General features: G+C 46.5%; 1 protein-coding gene across 4 annotated transcripts in view; it reads right to left on the bottom strand.

The window, feature by feature from the left end:
• cables1 (Cdk5 and Abl enzyme substrate 1) overlaps nt 1-25,079 on the bottom strand; it is a 186,040-nt gene that overhangs the window by 24,920 nt on the left and 136,041 nt on the right. For all 4 annotated transcript variants that reach the window (XM_078215926.1, XM_078215927.1, XM_078215928.1 and 1 more), the window contains one exon: nt 17,247-17,350. In XM_078215926.1, the coding sequence (XP_078072052.1) occupies nt 17,247-17,350 (104 nt within the window). The remainder of the gene's footprint in view (nt 1-17,246; nt 17,351-25,079) is intronic.

The following is a 25,079-nucleotide window of genomic DNA, read 5'->3' as shown; positions in this document are numbered from 1 at the left end:
TTACTGTGAAAATTCCCTGGTCACCACACTCCTGTATCATTGTTCCTTCACTGTCACTGGGGAAAAATGCTGGTACTCTCTTCTTAACAGCATTGTGAGTGTACCTACACTAAAGGGACTGCAACGGTTCGGCTCCACTGAGGGAGAATTTAGCATAGCCAATCCATCTAACCAGCACGTCTTTCAGACTGTGGGAGGAAACCGGAGCACCCGGAGGAAACCCACGCAGACACGGGGAGAACGTGCAGACTCCACACGGACAGTGAATCAAGCCGGGAATTGAGCCCGGGTCCCTGGCGCTGTGAGGCAGCAGTACTAACCACTGTGCCGTCGTGCCACCCTATAATGCTTCATCACTCCTTCACCTGGAGTTACATTTGAGGAATACTAAATAACTGAAGAGGTGTTACTGTTGGAACACTGAGGAAGCCAAAGGAAACTAAAGTGGAGATTTTTAAAAATTATTTTAGCAAAATTATTCATTTTACAATATGGAGCTGCTTTGGGGCTACACTGAAAAGTGCTCCATTGAGTGCAGCAGGACAGTGAGGACCTTTCCTTAGTCAGTGGTGACACAGTGCATGTGAAAAGGATACATTCTATAGCACATTACAACACAGTGCAGATTAAGAACAGGATGCCTGTGGCTTTTTAAGCTGTCTGCCTGAGCCATGTTTACAGGGAAACACCAATAAATCTATCTGTTGAAGATAGACAGCTTTGAAAGGATAGGATGGACTGAGATTGCTCACAAGACATTTTATTTAACGTAGAAATGTTTCAATGATGATAAACCTCCCAAAATAGTAAAATAAAATATCAGTAGGATGAATGTGAAGTGTTGCGTGTACTGTTAAATGTGCAATTTAAAAACCGAGCTTTTATGAATTGTTTTTAATAGTGACTGTTCAATTTTTCTCTGGGAAGTAATACATGGGCTGCAGTGACACAGGGTACAAGGAGGTGAGGTGCTGAGAGATTGAGGGTAAGGAGATTCTAATGAAATGTAACAACACCAGGTTAAAGTCCAACAGGTTTATTTGGAATCATGAGCTTTTGGAACACTGCACCCACCTGATGAAGGAGCAGCGCTCCGAAAGCTCGTGATTCCACATAAACCTGTTGGACTTTAACCTGGTGTTGTGAGACTTCAGTCCATCGCCGACATCTCCACATCATGGCTAATGAAATGTATCATTGTTCCTTCACTGTCACTGGGGAAAAATGCTGGAACTCTCTTCTTAACAGCATTGTGAGTGTACCTACACTAAAGGGACTGCAACGGTTCACAAAGGCCGCTCGCCACCACCTTCTAGAGCGCAATTAGGGATGAGCGATAAATGCTGGCCTAGCCAGCGACGTCCACACCCTGTGAATGACTAAAAAATGGAAGGGAATCGAGAGTTTAGGGAGAGAATGTGAGGATGGAATTATATCCACAACATGAGGAAGAGTTCAAAGCAACAATGAATGGGTGTTAGCTGGAGCGAGAGTTTGGCTGCATCATGTTCGCAATATAGGAGATGAAGTTGCAACAGTGCCGGGTGATCAGGAACAGAATGATTCTGAAAAGTCACAAGAAGCACCTGCGGGAGATGCCAATGAGTTTACTGCTCTACGTCTCTTAACAAAAGTCCGAGTCTTAAAATAACTGCTAATCGGAGCTGGCAAGCTGAAACAAGAGATTTCACCTGTGGAAAGTTGCAAGATCACAAATCAGCATGGCCAAACTTATCCTTCCACAGAAACCTGTGATCTCCAGTACCCTGCCTCCCATAGTAGTGGAAGCTGTTATCCAAGTCACAAACGGCATCCAATGTGCCTGTAACAGTGGTAAACTATTAGGGTTGATCATACCATCCTCCACCAGGGTTGGGACTGCTCTTGCCTGGTTCCCACGGGGAGAACATGCAAACTCCACACAGTCACTCAAGGCTGGCACTGAACCCGGGTCTCTGGTGCTACAAGGCAGCAGTGCTAACCACCGTGCTACCTACTATGTTTACATAGAAACATAGAAAAACTACAGCACAAACAGACCCTTCGGCCCACAAGTTGTGCCGAACACAGCCCTACCTTCTAGACCTACCAATAACCCTCCATCCTATTAAGCTCCATGTACTCATCCAGGAGTCTCTTAAAAGACCCTATTGAGTTCGCCTCCACCACCACTGACGGCAGCCGATTCCACTCGCCCACCACCCTCTGTGTGAAAAACTTACCCCTAACATCTCCCCTGTACCTACCCCCCAGCACCTTAAACCTGTGTCCTCTTGTAGCAGACATTTCCACCCTGGGAAAAAGCCTCTGAGAGTCCACCCGATCTATGCCTCTCAACATCTTATACACCTCTATTAGGTCTCCTCTCATCCTTCGTCTCTCCAAGGAGAAAAGACCGAGCTCCCTCAGCCTATCCTCATAAGGCATGCCACTCAATCCAGGCAACATCCTTGTAAATCTCCTCTGCACCCTTTCAATCTTTTCCACATCCTTCCTATAGTGAGGCGACCAGAACTGAGCACAGTACTCCAAGTGGGGTCTGACGAGGGTCTTATATAGCTGCATCATTATCCCCGGACTCCTAAACTCAATCCCTCGATTGATAAAGGCCAGCACACCATACGCCTTCTTAACCGCCTCCTCCACCTGCGGGGCCGATTTTAGAGTCCTATAGAACCGGACCCCAAGGTCCTTCTGACCCTCTACAGTACTAAGAGTCTTTCCCTTTATTTTGTACTCCTTCATCCCATTTGTCCTACCAAAATGGACCACGACGCATTTATCTGGGTTGAAGTCCATCTGCCACTTGTCCGCCCAGTCTTGCATCCAATCTATGTCCCTCTGTAACTTCTGACATCCCTCCAGACTATCCACAACCCCACCAACCTTCGTGTCGTCGGCAAACTTACCAACTTACTATGGCAAAGGAGCTGTATAAATGACAACCCACACCTGATTAGCCAAATATCCCTAGTTTCAAGGAATGCGAAACAATTCCGTCACATGAAGACCAACAACACAGACTCTTGATTCTGAGTAGGCGCTGCCTGCGAATCAAGGGATAGCCAATGACAGTATAATTTTTATGTTGGCGGCTACACTCTATCTGCTGTGGTTTGTGCTGAACGAATACAGCAACTTCACACTGAATGTCTTGCAATTTGCTAGCACTTTCCGAAGCTGGCTGTGTTTAGTTGTTGGCCAACCGGACCTGTGCAGATTACACTGGCATGTTTGGAACAATATGGTGGTCAGATGTTTTCAGGAAGGATTACTGGAGCCCCGGTGACTGAACGTAGCTGGAATTCCACAACAAGCTTTGGAGGTTTCAGAATTCATCAGGAAAACATTCCAAGAAGCTCTCCTCAGCAAGGGAGAAGGTTACAGAGTTCCTGTGGTTTGACACATGCGTTATATAGCAATTAAACACTCGCTGTAAAATTACATTTGCATATTCATGATTAGCGTGTTGGAAATATAAAGCCAATATGTTCCCAGTAGCTGAAGCTGCCAATTTCCCTTGCATCTCCTGCATCAGGCTGTACTGTAACCAACACAATAGTAATGAAAAAGGAACAGTATTCTGCGGGTTGCTAGGGAAACCATCAGCATAAGATTTGCATTGTGACAAGGCCAGCTGAAATCAATGTCCGACTACTGAAAAAAGATGCTGATTTTTAGCAAGTTAATTCTGTTTAAGTGACTATGAGGGAGCCCATGCTGTGATCGCTGTCTGCAATGGAAATGACTCCCTGGTACAGGGGTCCAATACACACGGTTGATACGGAGGTGCATTTGGACTCGATCCTCCAACTGTTGGCTGGATGCTTTAGGAAAATGTTTCCTGTGGTTCTGTTCACTGTTGTCGTTTCTTGCATGTCAGGCTTGGCAGCACGTGTTTGGAATACAGGCCGTCACAGATGGTCAAGGACTGTATGCTGGCTCTCGTCTGTGCGCCATACAGCAAAGGTTACCAGCACTGGAAATGGGATCCGTGCCATTGGTAGAGGTTTTAATTGCTTTTTGGGTCAGATGGCTTTGGAAAATGCTTTGCTTCACCGCAGGCTAATATGGAAGTGTCAGAGAGTTAGTGAAACAGCTTCCAAAGGCATTTCCCACTCCAATAAAAGAGCTGATTTAACCGGATGAAAAATTTAGGCCTACATTTCTAATCTGAAAATGACTCCATTCTGAAGCATACGGACATAAGAACATAAAAAACTAAGAGCAGGAGTAGGCCATCTGGACCCTTAAGCCTGCTCTGCAATTGCAAAAAGATCATGGCTGATCTTTTCGTGAACTCAGCTCCACTTACCCGCCCGCTCACCATAACCCTTAATTACTTTACTGTTCAAAAATCTATCTATCTTTGCCTTTAAAACATTCAATGAGGTAGCCTCAACTGCTTCACTGGGCAGGGAATTCCACAGATTCACAACCCTTTGAGTGAAGAAGTTCCTCCTCAACTCAGTCTTAAACCTGCTTCCCCTTATTTTAAGGCTATGCCCCCGAGTTCTAGTTTCACCCGCCAGTGGAAACAACCTCTTTGCTTCTATCTTATCTATTCCCTTCATAATTTTATGTTTCTATAAGATCCCCCCTCATTCTTCTAAATTCCAATGAGTATGGCCTCAGTCTTAGTCTTTCCTTATAAGCCAACCCTCTCAACTCCGGAATCAAACTCGTAAATCTCCTCCGCACCCTCTCCAGTGCCAGTATATCCTTTCCCAAGTAAGGAGACCAAAACTGTACACAGTTCTCCAGATGTGGCCTCACTGGCACCTTATACAGTTATAACATAACCTCCCTGTTTTTAAACTCCATCCCTCGAGCAATGAAGGACAAAATTCCATTTGCGTTCTTAATTACCTGCTGCACCTGCAAACCAACTTTTTGTGATTCATGCACAAGGACACCCAGGTCCCTCTGTACAGCAGCATGCTGCAATTTTGTACCATTTAAATAGTCTATTTTGCTGTTATTGCTACCAAAATGGATGACCTCACATTTACCAACATTGTACTTCATCTGCCAGACCCTTGTCCACTCATTTAAACTATCTATATCCCTCTGCAGACTTTCAGCGTCCTCTGCACACTTTGCTCTGCCACTCATCGCGGTGTCACCTGCGAACTTTGACACACTACACTTGGTCCCCAACTCCAAATCATCTATGTAAATTGTAAACAATTGGGGTCCCAAAATTGATCCCCGAGGTACACCACTAATCACTGATCGCCAACCAGAAAAACACCCATTTACCCCCACTCTATGCTTTCTGTTAGTTAATCAATCCTCTATCCATGCTAATACATTACCTGTAATGCCATGCACCTTTATCTTATGCAACAGCCTTTTGTGTGGCACCTTGTTGAATGCCTTCTGGAATTTCAGATACACCACATCCACAGGTTCCCCATTGTCCCCATGGGCGGCACGGTAACACAGTGGTTAGCACTGCTGCTTCACAGCTCCAGGGACCTGGGTTCGATTCCCGGCTTGGGTCACTGTCTGTGTGGAGTTTGCACATTCTCCTCGTGTCTACGTGGGTTTCCTCCGGGTGCTCCGGTTTCCTCCCACAGTCCAAAGATGTGCGGGTTAGGTTGATTGGCCATGCTAAAATTGCCCCTTAGTGTCCTGAGATGTGTAGGTTAGAGGGATTAGCGGGTAAAATATGTAGGGATATGGGCGTAGGGCCTTGGTGGGATTGTGGTCGGTGCAGACTCGATGGGCCGAATGGCCTCCTTCTGCACTGTAGGGTTTCTATGATTTCTATGATTGTCCACCTTGCTCATAATGGCCTCAAAGAATTCCAGTAAATTAGTTAAACATGACCTGCCTTTCATGAACTGATGCTGTGTCTTTCCAAAGGGACAATTTATATCCAGATGTCTCACTTTTTCTTCCTTGGTGATAGATTCAAGCATTTTCCCCACTACAGAAGTTAAGCTAACTGGCCTATAGTTACAAGGCTTAAAGTTTTTTTAAAATCAGTGTCACAAGTAGGCTTATATTAACACTGCGTCGCCTGTTCAGGTACACTGAGGGAGAATTTAGCATGGCCAATACACCTAACCAGCACGTCTTTCGGACTGTGGGAGGAATCCGGAGCACCAGGACAAAGCCCACGCAGACACGGGGAGAACGTGTAGACTCCGCGCAGTGACCCAAGCCGGAACTGAACCTGGGTCCTTGGCGATGTGAGGCAGCAGTGCTAACCACTGTGCCATCGTGCCGCTTGCTCCTCAATGTCAAAAACATTCCACTGCTTGGGTTGTTGATCAGGGGGGTGTTATGGTTTGGGAGCTGATTGGAAATGGACCTTACTTTCTCGGGTGTTTCGGGAAAGGTCGGTTTTTTTCATATGCTTCGGAGAAGGAGTCAACAAGAACCTAGAGCTCAGTTTCTGAATGAATGCACACACAGTGTCAATGACTGAGCTTGGACTGAGTTTTGGATTGAAGGTGATGTAGGTTGAACCATTTCCTGTCTGTTCTGTAGATTATCCACACACCAATGGGTAATTTACTGGAGGGGAGGTGCGGTTTTGCAGTGAGGAAAATGGAGAAGAGGTGACACCACCTTGTTTGACCCCATTTTCATTGCGATAGAGTTTGGATGGTTCAGTTGGTAAGTATACTGCACAGCTGGCTAAACCATGAAAAGTTGACCTAGTTCCAATCTTCCATCAACCAAATTCAACCACAATGAAACCCTGTTTATTCCGACCCAAGGAGTACAGGCACTGGTTGGTCATGGGACAGATTTGTGAGGACAATACTAATATTCCATTTCCCAATGGCTGCTCTTCACCTGACTGGGCAGGAACTTCATAAAAAACTACGCTAAACTAAGGGGAGTGGAAAACGTTACTACTTCACCAAGAGCAGACCAAGCAAAAGATCACTAGATCACTCCAGATATAAAATCTATATCCCAATTTCCAAGTTTTCTTAGCCCCTGATTTCCATTTCACTCATACGACCTTTCACGTACACACCTGCATGCACACGCGCACATGTACACACACATACACACATACAAAGACACGTAGACTGCATAGGCGGATACACATATGTACAGATGCAGGTGCGCACAGATAGACACAGAAGCTATTGTTAGAGTAACACCTCAAGGATTCATCCTGCTGGTGAGCTTTCAATAGCTCGCATCTTGAACAAGTGTTGCCATGTCTGGGCCTAGTTGTCACAAAGAATATTATAGTTTCATGGGTACACAGTACATGCCAAAACTTGAATGGTTCACCCATAAGCCCCCCGACCCCCCACCGCACCCGGCGTTGGAGCTGCCTAGCCTGGTTAAACATTTCTTAGCTTCCATAATATATATATATATAATATATATATAAAATTGAGGCTGCCCGCAATATGGCAGTTCCAATGTCAGTTTGTGTGAGCGTGTGCAAGTTACATCCGCTTTATTTCCAGAGCCAGTCAAAATGGAGGCCGACAGGAACTAGGCCACAATTTTGGATTTCTGGTTCCCCACCGCCTCCATTTGCCTTCGCGGTTCACCCAAAGCCAGGACAGCAAAATCGGGCCCTTTGTTGGGGAAAACCGTTTGCTCCCATACTTTGAGCCAAGGAAAACGGCAGCAACGCCATAGAAGTTGTCTTCAGCTTCTGGTTGTGAAAAATATGCACTGAGGTATTGGCAGACTCAATGTCTGGCTAAATTCAGAAAGTACAACATGCTTCACTCGCTGGGTGGAATTTTACCGGCATGTCCGCCCGAGGTTCGTACGATCCCGCCCAAGGCCAACAGAGAATGCTGTTTTCCGAGCCTCGCCCGCCCCCAGAATTGGAGAGGGCGTGCCGGTAAAATTCCAGCCACTGTCTTTGGTTTTGAATTCTGGAGACAGGACACATTTGATTTGATTTGATTTATTATTGTCACATGTATTAGCATACAGTGAAAAGTATTGTTTCTTGCGCGCTATACAGACAAAACATACCGTTCATAGAGAAGGAAATGAGAGAGTGCAGAATGTAGTGTCACAGTCATAGCTAGGGTGTAGAGAAAGATCAACTTAATGCAAGGTAAGTCTATTCAAAAGTCTGACAGCAGCAGGGAAGAAGCTGTTCTTGAGTCGGTTGGTACGTGACCTCAGACTTTTGTATCGTTTTCCCGACGGAAGAAGGTGGAAGAGAGATTTGTCCGGGCTGCATGGGGTCCTTAATTATGCTGGCTGCTTTGCCGAGGCAGCGGGAAGTGTAGACAGAGTCAATGGATGGGAGGCTGGTTTGCGTGATGGATTGGGCTACATTCACGACCTTTTGGAGTTCCTGGCGGTCTTGGGCAGAAAGGAGCCATACCAAGCTGTGATACAACTAGAAAGAATGCTTTCTATGGTGCATCTGTAAAAGTTGGTGAGAGTCGTAGCTGACATGCCAGATTTCCTTAATCTTCTGAGAAAGTAGAGGTGTTGGTGGGCTTTCTTAACTGTAGTGTCGGCATGGGGGGACCAGGACAGGTTGTTAATGATCTGGATACCTAAAAACCTGAAGCTTTCGACCGTTTCTGCTTCATCCCCGTTGATGTAGACAGGGGCATGTTCTCCTTTACGCTTCCTGAAGTCGATGAAAATTTCCTTCGTTTTGTCGACATTGAGGGAGATTATTGATGCTGCACCAGTTCACCAGATTCTCTATCTCATTCCTGTACTCTTCGTCACTGTTTGAGATCTGAGCCATTACGGTGATGTCGTCAGTAAACTTAAAAATCGAATTGGAGGGGAATTTGGCCACACAGTCATAGGTGTTTAAGGAGTATAGTAGGGGGCTGAGAACACAGCCTTGTGAGGCACCGGTGTTGAGGATTATCGTGGAGGAGATGCTGTTGCCTATCCTTACTGATTGTGGTCTGTGAGTTAGGAAGCTCAGGATCCAGTCGCAGAGGGAGGTGCCGAGGCCTAGGCCACGGTATTTGTAGATGGGTTTCATGGGAATAATAGTGTTGAAGACTGAGCTATAGTCAATAAATAGGAGTCTGACATAGGGTGTCCTTGTTATCTAGGTGTTCCAGTGTTGAGTGCAGCGCCAGGGAAATGGCGTCTGCTGTGGACCTGTTGCGGCGATAGGCAAACTGTAGTGGATCCAGGTAGTCCGGGAGGCTGGAATTGATTCGTGCCATGACTAGCCTTTCGAAGCACTTCATAATGATGGATGTCAGAGCCACCAGCCGATAGTCATTAAGGCACGCTGCTTGGCTTTTCTTAGGTACCGGGATGATGGTTGTCTTCTTGAAGCAGATAGGGACCTCAGATTGTTGTAAAGAGAGATTGAAGATATCTGTGAATACCCCCGCCAGCTGATCTGTGCAGGATCTGAGTGCTCGCCCGGGTACCCCATCCGGGCCAGTCGCTTTCCGTGGGTTGACCTTTGAGAAAGCTGCTCTGACATCTGCAACGGTGACCCCAGATACAGGTTCATCCAGGGCTTCCAGGGTGGAGGGCATGCTCTCGCTGACCTCTTGCTCAAAACGGGCGTAGAATGCATTGAGCTCATCAGGGAGGGGTGCGTTGGAGCTGGCGATTTTACATGCCTTCATATTGTAGCCTGTTATGTCTTGCAGACCTTGCCATAGTCACATTAGGGAAGCACAAATTCGCAGGAGGTCTGTGTGCCTGTGCCTAATAACGATTTCACGGCAAAGTTGTGAAATCAATATTGAACGTCACTGGCAGGATTTAACAGACTAAAGATTGTACATAATGACAGTTTTGATTTATCCCTTGCAAAGATCCCTCATACCTTCAAAGTAATCAAGTCTCCACAATGGGGTGTGGTTCACTCCAGGCAGACTGGTTTGGATTAAGGTTCAAAACAAAAAGTCAAACACCTACTGTTAAATTTTTTAAAAGTCAGTGAGTAAATTCGAGACAATCTTTTCAACCAAAAAGAAGGAATGTCATTTATTGACCCACTGCCTGGAACTTACAGATATTTACAACTGCTCTGTGATTAAGCGCAGCAGTTTTGAAATTGTCGCTATTACATTCTGCCCAGTACGAACATTGACCCTGAAGGGACAGACCAGACTCGCAATGATAAATCACAGCTGTAGCTCCACTCCACAGACAATCCATGAGAATTATTAGCGGCAATATGAATTCCCCGCATCACTGTGTGCACTGCATCATCATAAATCGACTTCTGGAGATCTTCCTCCGTTGCCACTTTGGTCTTTCAAAGCATGTTTATAATTCAGCTGGATGTAGCAACCAGACGACGACCTTGAAGGCACATTTATGATGCTGCAACACGTGATCATTTCTTCTATCGCCAAGGAGTTGGAGATTTCATTTCAACAAAGCTGCTGAGCTAATTATCGCGTTTAGCTCATGGCAGACATTAGTTATTAGGTGAGCTAACTTCACCTTAGGAACTCACGGAACCAATCATTATTTTGAGATGTGGAATCCAAAACAAAGTAGCAGCATCTAGTTCTCATGAGCTACATACAACGCCGGCATCGCCACATCATATTTATTCAATATCCAGCTCTCAACTCCCGTGTGTCATCGTCACGTCACTTTCCGGGAGCAGAGACAGCTCAACCTGTGAGGGGGACACACTGTTCTGAGGAGAGGATAAATAGAGAGCCAGGCTTGGGGCCCACTCTCACCATCCGGGAGCAGAGACAGCTGGACCTGCGAGGGAGACACACTGTACTGGGGCCTACTCCTGCTTCTGTTTCTTGTGTTCTTGTGTCATAGAAGGGTGGCACGGGAGCACAGTGGTTAGCACTGCTGCCTCACAGCACCAGGGACACGGGTTTGATTCCAAGCTTGGGCCGCAGTCTGTGCGGAGTTTGCACGTTCTCCCCGTGTCTGCGTGGGTTTCCTCCGGGTGCTCCGGTTTCCTCCTCGAAAGACGTGCTGGTTCGGTGCACTGGCCATGCTAAATTCTCTCTCAGTGTACCCGAACAGGCGCCGGAGTGTGGCGACTCGGGGATTTTCACAGTAACTTCGTTGCAGTATTAATGTAAGCCTACTTGTGACACTAATAAGTAATTTTTTTTTAATGAACATTATATTTCACCAAGAACTCATACAATAGTCTTAACGAAAAAGATTCCAAAAATGGAAGATTCAAAAAATCAAGGGTACATGAGGGAGCGGTGGCACAGGATAGTGAGGGGGAATTGGCAGTGATAGTGTGACACAGGCCGGGGCAGGAAACCTAAACAAAAATATGCAACACGGAGTAAATCCAGAGTTGAAAACAACTGTAAAAAATCATAATCTTTCTGGAGTGCGCAGAGTCAAATTTTTACCTCAAGGTCAAAGTCATATTTTTTTGCCTCCACCCTGTGCCTCAGCTTATCAGCTGCGGAAAACCTCGTCTATGTCTTTGCCACCTCTAGGTTAAACCAATCAGCCAGTCGCCTCGGATTGGTCAAAACATTACCATTCTTTGGTCTAATCCGATGAGTGCAATACGAGTTTCAGTGAAATATCTCTCATTGCAGCTAATTTCTCATTCGCCTTTGACTAATCTCCCAGTTTAGACCCTCTGTAACCTTCAGATCAACAAAAGAACAAAGAACAAGAACAAAGAACAATACAGCACAGGAACAGGCCCTTCGGCCCTCCAAGCCTGCGCCGCTCCCCGATCCAGGATTGAATCCTGAATCCAGGATCCCCGCCCAATTTTCCAGCCTATCTACATACCAATATCCTATCCACCGAGCTGTCCCTCACAGCTACGATGCTTTGTTCATCACAACCTATTAACTCACCCCCACCCCCCCATTCCAGACCATGTGATCTCCAGGGAGAGGCGAAACCCAGAGTGAAAAACCCCAGGGCCAATATGGGGAAAAAAAATCTGGGAAATTCCTCTCCGACCCCGAGGCGATCGAAACGAGTCCAGGAGATCTCAATGGCCCTGATCGGGAAATGCTTCCCAACCCTAGTCATTTCCACTTCCACGAACACCATATGAATTCCCTGCCCCCGAGACAGGTTCCCAACTATCCGCAGTCTCGCTCTGTACTGGCACCAGCAAGATGATCATAGAATGAAGCCTTGAAACGAGAAACAAGGAACAATTAGCCCGCGCCGCTCCCTGGTCCAGACTAGACCACTCTTTTGTATCCCTCCATTCCCACTCCATTCATATAGCTGTCTAGATAAGTCTAAACGTTCCCAGTGTGTCCGCCTCCACCACCTTGCCCGGCAACACATTCCAGGCCCCCACGACCCTCTGTGTGAAATATGTCCTTCTGATATCTGTGTTAAACCTCCCCCCCTTCACCTTGAACCTATGACCCCTCGTGAACGTCACCACCGACCCGGGGAAAAGCTTCCCACCGTTCACCCTATCTATGCCTTTCATAATTTTATACACCTCTATTAAGTCTCCCCTCATCCTCCGTCTTTCCAAGGAGAACAACCCCAGTTTCCCCAATCTCTCCTCATAACCAAGCCCCTCCATACCAGGCAACATCCTGGTAAACCTCCTCTGTACTCTCTCCAAAGCCTCCACGTCCTTCTGGTAGTGTGGCGACCAGAACTTGACGCAGTATTCCAAATGCGGCTGAACCAACGTTCTATACATCTGCAACATCAGACCCCAACTCTTATACTCTATGCCCCGTCCTATAAAGGCAAGCATGCCATATGCCTTCTTCACCACCTTCTCCACCTGTGACGTCACCTTCAAAGATCTGTGGACTTGCACACCCAGGTCCCTCTGCGTCTCTACACCCTTTATGGTTCTTCCATTTATCGTGTAGCTCCTCCCTACATTATTCCCACCAAAATGCATCACTTCGCATTTATCAGGATTGAACTCCATCTGCCATTTCCTTGCCCAAATTTCCAGCCTATCTATATCCTTCTGTAGCCTCTGACAATGTTCCTCACTATCTGCAAGTCCTGCCAGTTTTGTGCCGTCCGCAAACTTACTGATCACCCCAGTTACTCCTTCTTCCAGATCATTTATATAAATCACAAACAGCAGAGGTCCCAATACAGAGCCCTGCGGTACACCACTAGTCACAGGCCTCCAGCCGGAAAAAGACCCTTCCACTACCACCCTCTGTCTTCTATGACCAAGCCAGTTCTCCACCCATCTAGCCACCTCCCCCTTTATCCCATGGGATCCAACCTTTTTCACTAGCCTACCATGAGGGACTTTGTCAACCTCTGCTGCTTGTATTCTAACGCGCACCAAGTTCCATTAACCTATAACCCCTATGCTTGCTCAACTGTTTTGGCTCCCAGCTTCCAAATATCCAACTTTCAAATTCTTATCCTCATTTTCTCTCCTTGGCCTCACATCTTCCTACCTCTGCAACCTCCTCAGGCTCCACAACCAGATGAATCACAGAAGCCCTACAGTGCAAAAGGAGGCCATTCGGCCCATCGAGTCTGCACCGACCACAATCCCACCCAGGTCCTATCCCCTTAATCCCACGTATTTACCCTGCTAATCCCCCTGACACTAAGGGGCAATCAATCTAACCTGCACATCTTTGGACTGTGGAAGGAAACCGGAGCACCCGGAGGAAACCCACGCAGACACGGGGTAAACATGCAAACTTCACAAAGGCAGTCACCCAAGCCGGCACTCGAAAGCGCCTCCCTGGCGCTGTGAGGCAGCAGTGCTAACTACTTTGAGATCATTGCATTGCTTTCATTCTGCACATTCTCACTTTTATTTACCCCATCATTAGCGCCTTGCCTTTAAATGCCTTGCTCCCAAATTCTGGAATTTCTTTCGAAACCAGTCCATACTCTCCTCTCTTTCTTTAAGACACTCCTCAGGATTAAACTCTGGCCAGTCTTTTGGTCATCTGTCCCAATATCTCATGGGGGTAGGTATCAAATTTTGTCCGGAAACACTCTTCAATAGCGACTAAGGGTGTTTTGAGGTTTTAAAGGTGCTATATAAGTGTACATTGTGGTTAATGGTTCCCAGGAAGGTCAAGTACTGAAACCAATGCTCGGAAAGCAGTCAGGTTATCTTCCTAATGCGTTCTGGGTGTTGGTGTAAAATGACCAACATCGGGTGGGATTTCTATTTGATGGCTGAATCTCTATCGCCCGTCTTATACCATCGTCCAAAGTCAAAGCTACTTCCATTTTACTGACCCATACACTCAGAAGGGACCCAATGCCAGAGTCAGTAGTGCCAGGGAGCAGGGTGGGGTACGCGGAAGGGAGTTCAGCAGTGCAGCGCATACGACAGGGAAGCAAGGGTGATGTGCAAAGTCAGAGGAGAGAGGGGAGGAGGTGTGAGTAGGGCTGAGAGTGACGGGAAGTGCTAGGCCATCAATTTAAAGTGCTGTGCTCCTGCGAAAAAAAGCTCAAAATAAATCAGCATAAAAATCTGTGTAATTACCAGACAAACGGCCTGAATTTAGACACCGACAGGTCCTGGAGGGGGAGGGGGAGGGACACCATTTGCATTAACTCCCATGCAGCCATTGGAGGAAAACTGGAAAATCCGGGGCTCCAGTATAAGACGGTTCTCTGGGATCTCCGATGGCCCCCAGTAACAATGAGCATTCGTCGCTATTGGAAATGGAAGATCTGGGATCATTTTGTTTCTTATCGGTGTCAAATCAGACAATACTTGTGAAAAATTAATTGTGCCTTCACAAGCTTTCGGCTGTATTGTGTGACACCCTCAAAGTCATACAGCTTATTGTTCCTCACATGCAGAAAGATGACACAGTTCGTGCTGGTCACACATTTGCTGTCTCCTGGTTTTCAATTGTGGATATGGTGCCACTTGAATACCTAAAGGAATTGACCAATTATGTGCCTGAGCACATAATAGGCCTCACTGTCTGAAAGAGGCAGCTTAACTGTCAAGTCTCTAATTGCTGTTCAGCATTTTGGAGACATCGTCCCTAATCTTTCTACACGCGACAAGTATTACTGCTGTAAATAAAGGAATTAACATTTCAAAGACTAAACTGGTACGATTTCCTTCACTGCATCAGGAATTAGAACCAAAGTTCTCACTTCACACCTTTGATGTCGAAGCAATAATGTTATCTGCTATCTTGTCCATCAGCTCTGCACCTTCAGCCGCATTAATAAGTAACGATATTCAGTGCGTTTGTAAACTGCAAAGAGAGCTCATTACTCAAGAGAGCTGAATTAAGTTGCACCTCCAGTGTTTCCTCAAGGGATAATTAATGATTGAAAGCAATTAAAAATGAATCATTCGCACAATGCTGTAGTGGATATATTCCGCCTAGCGTGCTACAGTACTTAATCAAACATAGCAGAGAGCTCGGGGTTTGATCCCTGCTCTATGTTGAGAGCTAGTTGATCTCAGCCAGCGTGAGAGTAGGGGTCTTAACACCTTGCCTGAGGGCTTGAAGGAAAGTTAGCCTGCTGCACGTTGGGCTAGATTTTGGTCTGGGCCTATTTACAAGCAGGCCTGAACAGAGAGGCCTGAAGAGCAATAGGGATTCTTCTCTGGACCTCATCAGCATTCCCAGCCTGATCTGCCAGTGTTGGCCTTACTTTCACAGACAGCACGTCCAAGTGAAGAGGACTATGCCTCAGTTCAGTCCCAGGAGGAGGAAGGGGAGGAAGAGTGCAGCACAGTGGTTAGCACTGTTGTCTCACAGCGCCAGGGACCTGGGTTCAATTCCGGCCTTGGGTAACTGTCTGTGTGGAGTTTGCATATTCTTCCTACACCTGTGCGGGTTTCCTCCGGGTGCTTCAGTTTCCTCCCACAGTCCAAAGATATGTAGGTTAGGCGGATTGGCCATGGTAAATGCATGGGGTTATGGGGATGGGGGTTACGGGAATGTGGAGGGGGTGGGCCAAATGGCCTCTTTCTGCACTGTCGGGATGCCATGGCTCTAAGGATTATGATACTTGCGCGGCCAGGGGAACATTCTTGCTGCTCCGAGCTACAGAGGGATGGTTTATTTAAGAGAAATAAAGAACAATGTAGAGGTTAGTGCTGAAAGTCCCAGTGCTAAAGCCATATGTATTGGACCCATCATATGATGCAATACACAGCAATTTCCACCTCACGGGTGGTATGGCTGTACAGTGATTAGCACTGATGCCTCACAGCACCAGGGACCGGGGTTCAAGTCCTGGCTTGGGTCACTGTCTGTGTGGAGTCGGCATGTTCTCCCCGTGTCTGCGTGGGTTTACTTCTCTCACAGTCCGAAAGACGTGCTGGTTAGGTGCATTGGCCATGCTAAATTCTCCTTCAGTGTACCCGAACAGGCGCCGGAGTGTGGCGACTAGGGGATTTTCACAGTATCTTCATTGCAGTGTTAATGTAAGCCTACTTGTGTCACTAATAAATAAACCTTAAACCTTTACCAGATATTCTGTTTGTATGCCTGTTGCTAGTGAAGAAATAAGGATTACAAGTGACATTAATATTCAACAAACCTGCAATGCCTGGGCTCACACATCAACACTACTTTGGCAAGACTCCGGAGTGGAAACCACACACTAGGAACACTAACTCACTATAAGTCAGTACTTCACAAGGGCACAAAGTTCTAAACTGACCTGCCCGAGTTCCCTTCTTACCCATAACTCCCAATTTTAACAAAAGCAATGTGCTGGACATCTGAAAGCCCTATTTTTAACTCACATTCCTCACCATTCAAATCCAATTGGTCACATTTATCTGGATGAGTTTGGTCAATCCCCATCATATCCTTTAAAATGTCAGGGCGACACAGTGGTTAGCACTGCTGCCTCACAGCGCCAGGGACACGGGTTCGATTCCCGGCTTGGGTCACTGTCTGTGCGGAGTCTGCACGTTCTCCCCATGCCTGCGTGGGTTTCCTCCGGGTGCTCCAGTTTCCTCCCACAATCCAAAAGACGTGCAGGTTAGGTGCATTGGCCATGCTAAATTCTCCCTCAGTGTACCCGAACAGGCGCTGGAGTGTGGCGACTAGGGGATTTTCACAGTAACTTCGTTGTAGTGTTAATGTAAGCCTACGTGTGACAGGAATAAATAAACTTGAAAACTTGATGTCTCTTTCCCAAAGAAAGCAAGTTTAACCCTGCTGCCCATCGCTTAACATTTCCTCATTATAAATACATCTTTGAGTGTTACGTACTATTCACAATAATTCTCATATAGTCCTGTTTTGTAGTGCCACTTGGACAGGAATGAGGATGGTTAACAAACTTGCAGACACGATTTCCACCGTCTCAGGGCTGCATTCAGCTACACAAACTATTGCACCAGAATCGCGAGAGGACCAAATGGCACCTACCATATAGGAAGGGAAGATCAGAACTCTTTTATGTTTTCCACATGGCCATTGTGGGTCATCCAGCAGGTTCGGGTCATATTCCACAAACTCGCCCACTTCATTGCCTGGAATTAAATGTCACCATTAAACAATGCTGTGTTCTTCCCAGAACCACACTCTTTATCAGTTATTTCATTTTTTACATTGTTCTGAAAAAATCATGCAAATATAATTGAGAATAAAGAATTAAACGGAAATGCTACTCTACCTCCTCCATTTCCTTGCCTTTTTAAAATTACATTTTAAATCAGCTGTTGCCACAGAAAAGGAGAACTAGGCACAGTGGCACAGTGGTTAGCACTGCTGCCTCACAGCGCCAGGGACCCGGGTTCCATCCCAACCTTGGGTGACTGTCTATGTGGAGTTTGCACATTCTCCCCGTGTCTGCATGGGTTTCCTCCAGGTGCTCCGGTTTCCTCCCACAGTCCAAAGATGGGCAGGTTAGGTGGACTGGCCAAGCTAAATTGCCCCTTAGTGTCTCAAGATGTGTAGGTTAGGGGGATTAGCCCTAACCAACACATCGTGAGACACTAAGGGGCCTGGATAAGATCTCTGTCAGAGTATCGGTCATAGAATCATAGAAACCCTACAGTACAGAAAGAGGCCATTCAACCCATCGAGTCTGCACCGACCACAATCCCACCCAGGCCCTACCCCCATATCCCTACATATTTTACCCACTAATCCCTCTAACCTATGCATCTCAGGACACTAAGGGGCAATTTTAGCATGGCCAATCAACCTAACCCGCACATCTTTGGACTGTGGGAGGAAACCGGAGCACCCGGAGGAAACCCACGCAGACACGAGGAGAATGTGCAAACTCCACACAGACAGTGACCCAAGCCGGGAATCGAACCCAGGTCCCTGGAGCTGTGAAGCAGCAGTGCTAACCACTGTGTTACCGTGCCGCCCCGGTGCAGATTCGATGGGCCAAATGGCCTCCTTCTGCACTTTCGGGATTCTATGAAGTCTACGAAGTACTGGAGAAGGTATTAAACAGATTGACAGGTATGTTATCAGAACCAGGTACCAGTGGTGAGAGTATGGAACTCACTACCACAGGGAGTGGTTCGAGAGAATAGGTTAGACGCATTTAAAGAGAAATTAGGCAAACATATGAGAGTGACAGGAATAGATGGTTATGATGGTTTAGATGAGAAAAGATGGGGGAGGATTGAGTGAAGTTGAAATACAGACATGGATCAGTCGGGTTGAATGGCCTGTTCCCGTGCCCACGTCATATACAATGGAAAGGTGAGAACCACCAGGAAAGACTGATGTGACTGGATCCAGCTCCTTACCCAAGAAAAGAGAAAGCTGTGGGGTGAGTAGATGTCTTTAAAATTACAAAAGGCTTTGACCGGTTGGTTCATAGAATCCATACAGTGCAGAAGGAGGCCATTTGGCCCATCGAGTCTGCACTGACTCTTTGACAGAGTATCTTATCTAGGCCCTATCCCTGTAACCCCACATATTTGCCCCATTAATCCAGCCCTAACGTACACATCAGGGCAGTACGGTGGCACAGTGGTTAGAACTGCTGCCTCACAGCGCCAGGGACCCGGATTCAATTCCCGGTTTGAGTCACTGTTTGTGCAGAGCCTGCACATTCTTCCCGTGTCTGCATGGGATTCCTCCGGATTCCTTCCACAGTTCAAAGATGTGCTGATCAGGTGGATTGGTTATGCTAAATTCTCCCCCAGCGTACCCAAATAGGCGCTGGAATGTGGCGACTAGGGGATTTTCACGGTAACTTCATTGCAGTGTTAATGTAAGGGTACTTGTGACACTGTAAATAAACTTAAACATCTTGGGACACAAAGGGGCAAATTACCATGGCCAATCAACCTAACTTGCACGTTTTCAGACTGTGGGAGGAAACCCACACAGGCACTGGAAGAAAGTGCAAACTCCACACAGACAGTGACCCAAGGCTCGAATCGAACCCGGGCGCTGTGAGGCAGCAGTGCTAACCATTGTGCCACCTGTGGTTGTAAAGATGGTTCCACTTGCAGGCAAATCCAAAAATGGCAATCATAAAAATAAGCTTGTTACTATTAAATCCAATAAAAACTTCAGGAAAAGCTCCTGTCACCTGGGGAGCACAGATCTATTTCAGGGTAAATTAGATAACGACGCAAGAGGGAAAAGAATGGGGGAGCAAGTTGAAATTTTAGAAGAAGTAAAAAATGGGAGGAAGCTTGTGGAGAGCATATGCACCAAAATTTAAGAGCTGAGTCTCCTTCTGTGCTGTAACATCGACTGAATAAATCCAAGTACATCTTTGGAGACAGACAGCAATCGACATACACAAGTCTATGATTTTTGGGGGTTAATGAGAGTGATATATCCTGGCTATATTTTCAGATGCATTATTTAAGCCTGCAGTTTACCAATGGTGGTACAAATGTCCTGAATAGAATAGAATAGAATAGAATAGAATCCCTACAGTGCAGAAGGAGGCCATTCGGCCCATCGAGTCTGCACCGACCACAATCCCACCCAGGCCCTACCCCCACATATTTTACCCGCTAATCCCTCTAACCTACGCATCCCAGGACTCTAAGGGGCAATTTTTTTAACCTGGCCAATCAACCTAACCCGCACATCTTTGGACTGTGGGAGGAAACTGGAGCACCCGGAGGAAACCCACGCAGACACGAGGAGAATGTGCAAACTCCACACAGACAGTGACCCGAGCCGGGAATCGAACCCAGGACCCTGGAGCTGTGAAGCAGCAGTGCTAACCCACTGTGCTACCGTGCCGCCCGTGTGTGCATGCGACTGTTCCACTAATCGCAGCATAATAGTGTAACAGATATCTGGTGACCATCAAATAGGTAATCAAATATCCGACACGAAACAGCCTCGCCATGAACTGAGCCAACACAGTTTATGAAACAATCTGCGTGCAGGGCATGGCTGGACTTTGGTAAAGTTCATTATTTCAGGACGACTCACTCTCACCTGTTAAAACATGCTGACTTTTTCACACGCACAGTAAATTATCTCATAGCAGGGACAACAAGGGAAATAAGCTGACAGCTCGTATCAGAATAACTAAAAAAAGGTGTTCACACACTGAAAAATGAGCTCCCCTCAAGACAAGTGAATCAACATCTGCAACGTGGAAATCAAGGTCTTTTCAATCATTTTGAATGCTGATGTCTCAGTGGGGAATGTTAGGAAAGAGTGGAAGAAAGGCAGCAGTCTTCACTGTCTTCCCAGCATCAAACACTTCAATGGCATCTCCTGAACAGAGGTGTTGTTGGCATAGGATTGAACTGGCACACAATGAGAGCACACAATTGGGTAGCACGGTGGCACAGTGATTAGCACTGCTGTCTCAGTGCCAGGGACCAGGCTTCGATTCCAGCCTTGGGTGACCGCCCACGTGGAGCTTGTACGTTCTCCCCGTGTCTGCGTGGGTTTCCGCCTGGTGCTCCACTTTCCTCCCATGCTCCAAATAGGGTGGCACAGTGGTCAGCACTGCTGCCTCACAGTGCCAGGGACCTGGGTTCGATTCCCAGCTTGGGTCATTGTCTGTGTGGAGTTTGCACGTTCTCCTCATGTCTGCGTGGGTTTCCTCCGGGTGAACAATGAACAAAGAAAATTACAGGCCCTTCGGCCCTCCAAGCCTGAGTGCTCCGGTTTCCTCCCACAGTCCGAAAGATGTGTTGGTTGGGTGCATTGGCCGTGCTAAATTCTGCCTCAGTGTACCCAAACAGGTGCCAGAGTGTGGCAACTAAGGGATTTTCACAGTAACTTCATTGCAGTGTGAATGTTAGCCTACATATGACTAATAAATAAACTTAACTTAGATGTGCAGGTTCGGTGGATTGGCCATGCTAAATTGCCCCTTAGTGTCCCAAGATATGTAGGTTGGAAGGATTGCCATGGGAAATGTGTGGGGTTACAGCGATAGGGTATGGGAGAGGGCCTGGGTTAAGATACTCTGTCAGAGAGTTGGTCCAGACCAAATGGCCTCTTTTGCACTGTAGAGATTCTATAATTCTATAAAGCCAATGGAGGTAATCGTATCCCAAAGCCTCCAAGGGCTTGGTGAGGAGGAATGGAACGTTGGAAAGTAATGATGGACATTAATGTGTTCACTTCCTCCCGCTTTTCCTGGAGGAGGTCTCTGTATTCTGAAGGCAATCGAGCAGTGGCAGGAAACCCACTGAGCATGTTAATGAAGTAATTCGTCAGCATTATCCGAAGGAATTTTAATCGGTGACACACGGGATTCCCAAAGTGTCTGCAGCTCGTCAACTCAGAGGAGGAGGCGAGTCCCCAGCAGGCCAAGAAAATAATATGCAATCTGCAAGTTAAAGATGCAAATTGGTGAGTCGGAGGTTATCCAGAGGCAGAGATTTGCAATTACACGATCATTATCCAGAGACTGATGTCATGAATAACGTCGATAATGATAAAGCGGCTCCCATTTCTTCCAGCCTTCTCTCCCATCCATTTTGCCTTGTGCTCTCCTGGTCTAATACAGATAGGAAATATACTGTAAACGGCAGAACCCTTAAGAGTATTGATAGGCGAAGGGATCTGGGTATACAGGTACACAGGTCACTGAAAGTGGCAATGCAGGTGGAGAAGGTAGTCAAGAAGGGCATACGGCATGCTTGCCTTCAAGGCTGGGGTATTGAGTTTAAAAATTGGCAAGTCATGTTGCAGGTTTATAGCTTAGTTAGGCCGCACTTGGAATATAGTTTTCAATTCTGGTCGCCACACTACCAGAAGGATGTGGAGGCTTTGGAGAGGGTACAGAAAAGATTTACCAGGATGTTGCCTGGTATGGAGGGCATTAGCTATGAGGAGAGGTTGGAGAAACTTGGTTTGTTCTCACTGGAGCGACGGAGGTTGAGGGGAGACCTGATAGAAGTCTACAAGATTATGAGTGGATAGTCAGAAGCTTTTTCCCAGGGTGGAAAAGTCAATTACTAGGGGGCATAGGTTTAAGATGCGAGGGGCAAGGTTTAAAGGCGATGTACGAGGCAGATTTTTTACACAAAGTAGCGGATGCCTGGAACTCGTTGCCGGGGGTACTGGAAGCGGATACGGTAGCGACTTTTAAGGGGCGTCTTGACAAGTACATGAATAGGATAGGAATAGAGGGATATGGTCCCCGGAAGGGTAAGGGGTTTTAGTTAAGTCAGGCAACATGGTCGGTGCAGGCTTGGAGGGCCGAAGGGCCTGTTCCTGTGCTGTAATTTTCTTTGTTCTTTGTCCCATTCACCTCAGCAGCACTCTCGCAGGAGGCACAGTGCACACTGCTGACTAGCTTTCCAATCGGGTGTGCCGAATTGCCCTCCCTCCTCCTTAACCCTTGATTTAATTTGATTTGTCACATGTATTGGGATACAGTGAAAAGTATTGTTTCTTGCACTGTACAGACAAAGCATACCGTCCATAGAATACAGAGAGAACAAAAAAAGAGGGTGCAGAATGCGGTGTTGCACTCACAGACAAGATGTAGAAAAAACTTAATATATGGTAGGTCCATTCAAAAGTTTGACAGCAGCAGGGAAGAAGCTGCTCTTGAGTCGGTTGGTACATGACCTCAGACTTTTGTATCTTTTTGCCCCAACAGAAGAAGGTGGAAGAGAGAATGTCTGGGGTGCGTGGGGTCCCTAATTATGCTGGCTGCTTTGCCGAGGCAGCAGGAAGTGTAGACAGAGTCAATGGATGGGAGGCTGGTTTGCATGATGGACTGGGCTACATTCACGACCCTTTGTAGTTTCTTGCGGTCTTGGACAGAGCAGGAGCCACACCAAGCTGTGATACAACCAGAAAGAATGCTTTCTATGGCGCATCTGTAAAAGTTGGTGAGAATCGTAGTGGACATGCCAAATTTCCTTGGCCTCCTGATAGAGGCTTTGGTGGGCTTCCTTAACTATAGAAGCCTATCCACCATCTCTAGTTGGATGGCGCTCTCAGAGACGCCCTCTGAATCGGAATCCTTCCCGAGGTTTGTACCGGCAGTCTTGCTACTGCGGTAATTAGATCCACAACTTGAAAATCATCCCATGTCAAGAAAACCCCCAAGATGGGAAAATTCAGTGTCGATGGGACATTAGCATATGAAAGGAAGAATATAAGGGGAATTTTTTACGTTACAGATATAAAGCTATGCAACAAAAGCTCTGAAGCTTCTGTCAATCCATCTGTCAAAAAGACATGCTCCAAGCTGTCATGCTTGGCATCAGTTCTTGCACTGACTTTGACACTATTTCTTCAGCATCATTTTCATTATCTGCCATCTTTCTCAGTCCTGCTGTAGAAATCTTAGTATTTAGTACAGCCTTAGTACAGAGCAGTCGTTTTTAGCTGTGATTTATAATAGACATAACGCACTTCTACAACTTTAATGACTGCAGGTGTATAATTTGTTATTTTAAAATTTTGTACCAAGTGATAATATTAACTATAAACAAAGCTTGTTAGATTCCAATATTAACATTTAAGAACATAAGAACATAAGAAATAGGAGCAGGAGTAGGCCATCTAGCCCCTTGAGCCTGCCCCGCAATTCATCAAGATCATGGCTGATCTGAAGCGAATCAGTTCCACTTACCCGCCTGCTCCCCATATCCCTTAATTCCCTTATCGATCAGAAATCTATCTACCCATGATTTAAATATATTCAATGAGGTAGCCTCCACCACTCCAATGGGCAGAGAATTCCAGAGATTCACTACCCTCTGAGAGAAGAAGTTCCCCCTCAACTCTGTTCTGAACTGGCCCCACGTATTTTGAGGCTGTGCCCTCTAGTTCTGGTTTCCCTTCTAAGTGGAAAGAATCTCTCTACCTCTACCCTATCCAGCCCCTTCATTATCTTATATGTCTCTCTAAGATCACTCCTCAGCCTTCTAAACTCCAACGAGTACAGACCCAATCTGTTCAATCTCTCCTAAGCTACACCCCTCATCTCCGGTATCAACCTGGTGAACCTTCTCTGCACTCCCTCCAAGGCCAATATATCCTTTTGCAAATAAGGGGACCAAAACTGCACACAGTACTCCAGTTGGGGCCTCACCAGTGCCTTGTATAGTTGCAGCAAGACCTCCCTGCTTTTATATTCTATCCTCCTCGCGATAAAGGCCAATATTCCATTCGCCTTCTTGATCACCTGCAGACTGAGTTTTTGCGATTCATGCACAAGGACCCCCAGGTCCCTCTGCACAGTAGCATGATGTAATTTTTCTCCATTTAAATAATATTCCAATTTACTATTATTTCGTCCAAAGTGGATAACCTCACATTTGCCAATGTTACATTCCATCTGCCAGATCCTCGCACACTCGCTCAGCCTATCCAAATCTCTCTGCAGACTTTCTGCGTCCTCCATGCAATTCGCTTTCCCACTCATCTTCGTGTCATCAGCAAACTTTGTTACCCTACACTCAGTCCCCTCCTCCAGATCATCTATGTAAATGGTAAACAGTTGAGGCCCCAGCACCGATCCCTGCGGCACGCCACTGGTCACCAACTGCCAACCAGAAAAGCACCCATTTATTCCAACTCTCTGCTTCCTGTTAGATAGCCAATCCCCAATCCACGCCAACACTTTACCCCCAACTCCGTGTACCCTAATCTTCTGCAGCAACCTTTTGTGAGGCACCTTATCGAACGCCTTCTGGAAATCTAAAAACACCATTAACTACATCAAGAAAGCACCACATCATTAATGTTGGAATTGAGGCTATAAATCATTTTCCTTTCGGCTTTTGGAAATCATTTACCAGCAAAGTTTAAAATGCTGTGCCACAGTACTTTCAC

The sequence above is a fragment of the Mustelus asterias genome, chromosome 7, assembly GCF_964213995.1.
Source record: "Mustelus asterias chromosome 7, sMusAst1.hap1.1, whole genome shotgun sequence".
Taxonomy (NCBI): domain Eukaryota; kingdom Metazoa; phylum Chordata; class Chondrichthyes; order Carcharhiniformes; family Triakidae; genus Mustelus; species Mustelus asterias.
The sequence above is the reverse complement of the archived record's forward strand: the minus strand, read 5'-3'. Positions and strand labels throughout refer to the sequence as shown.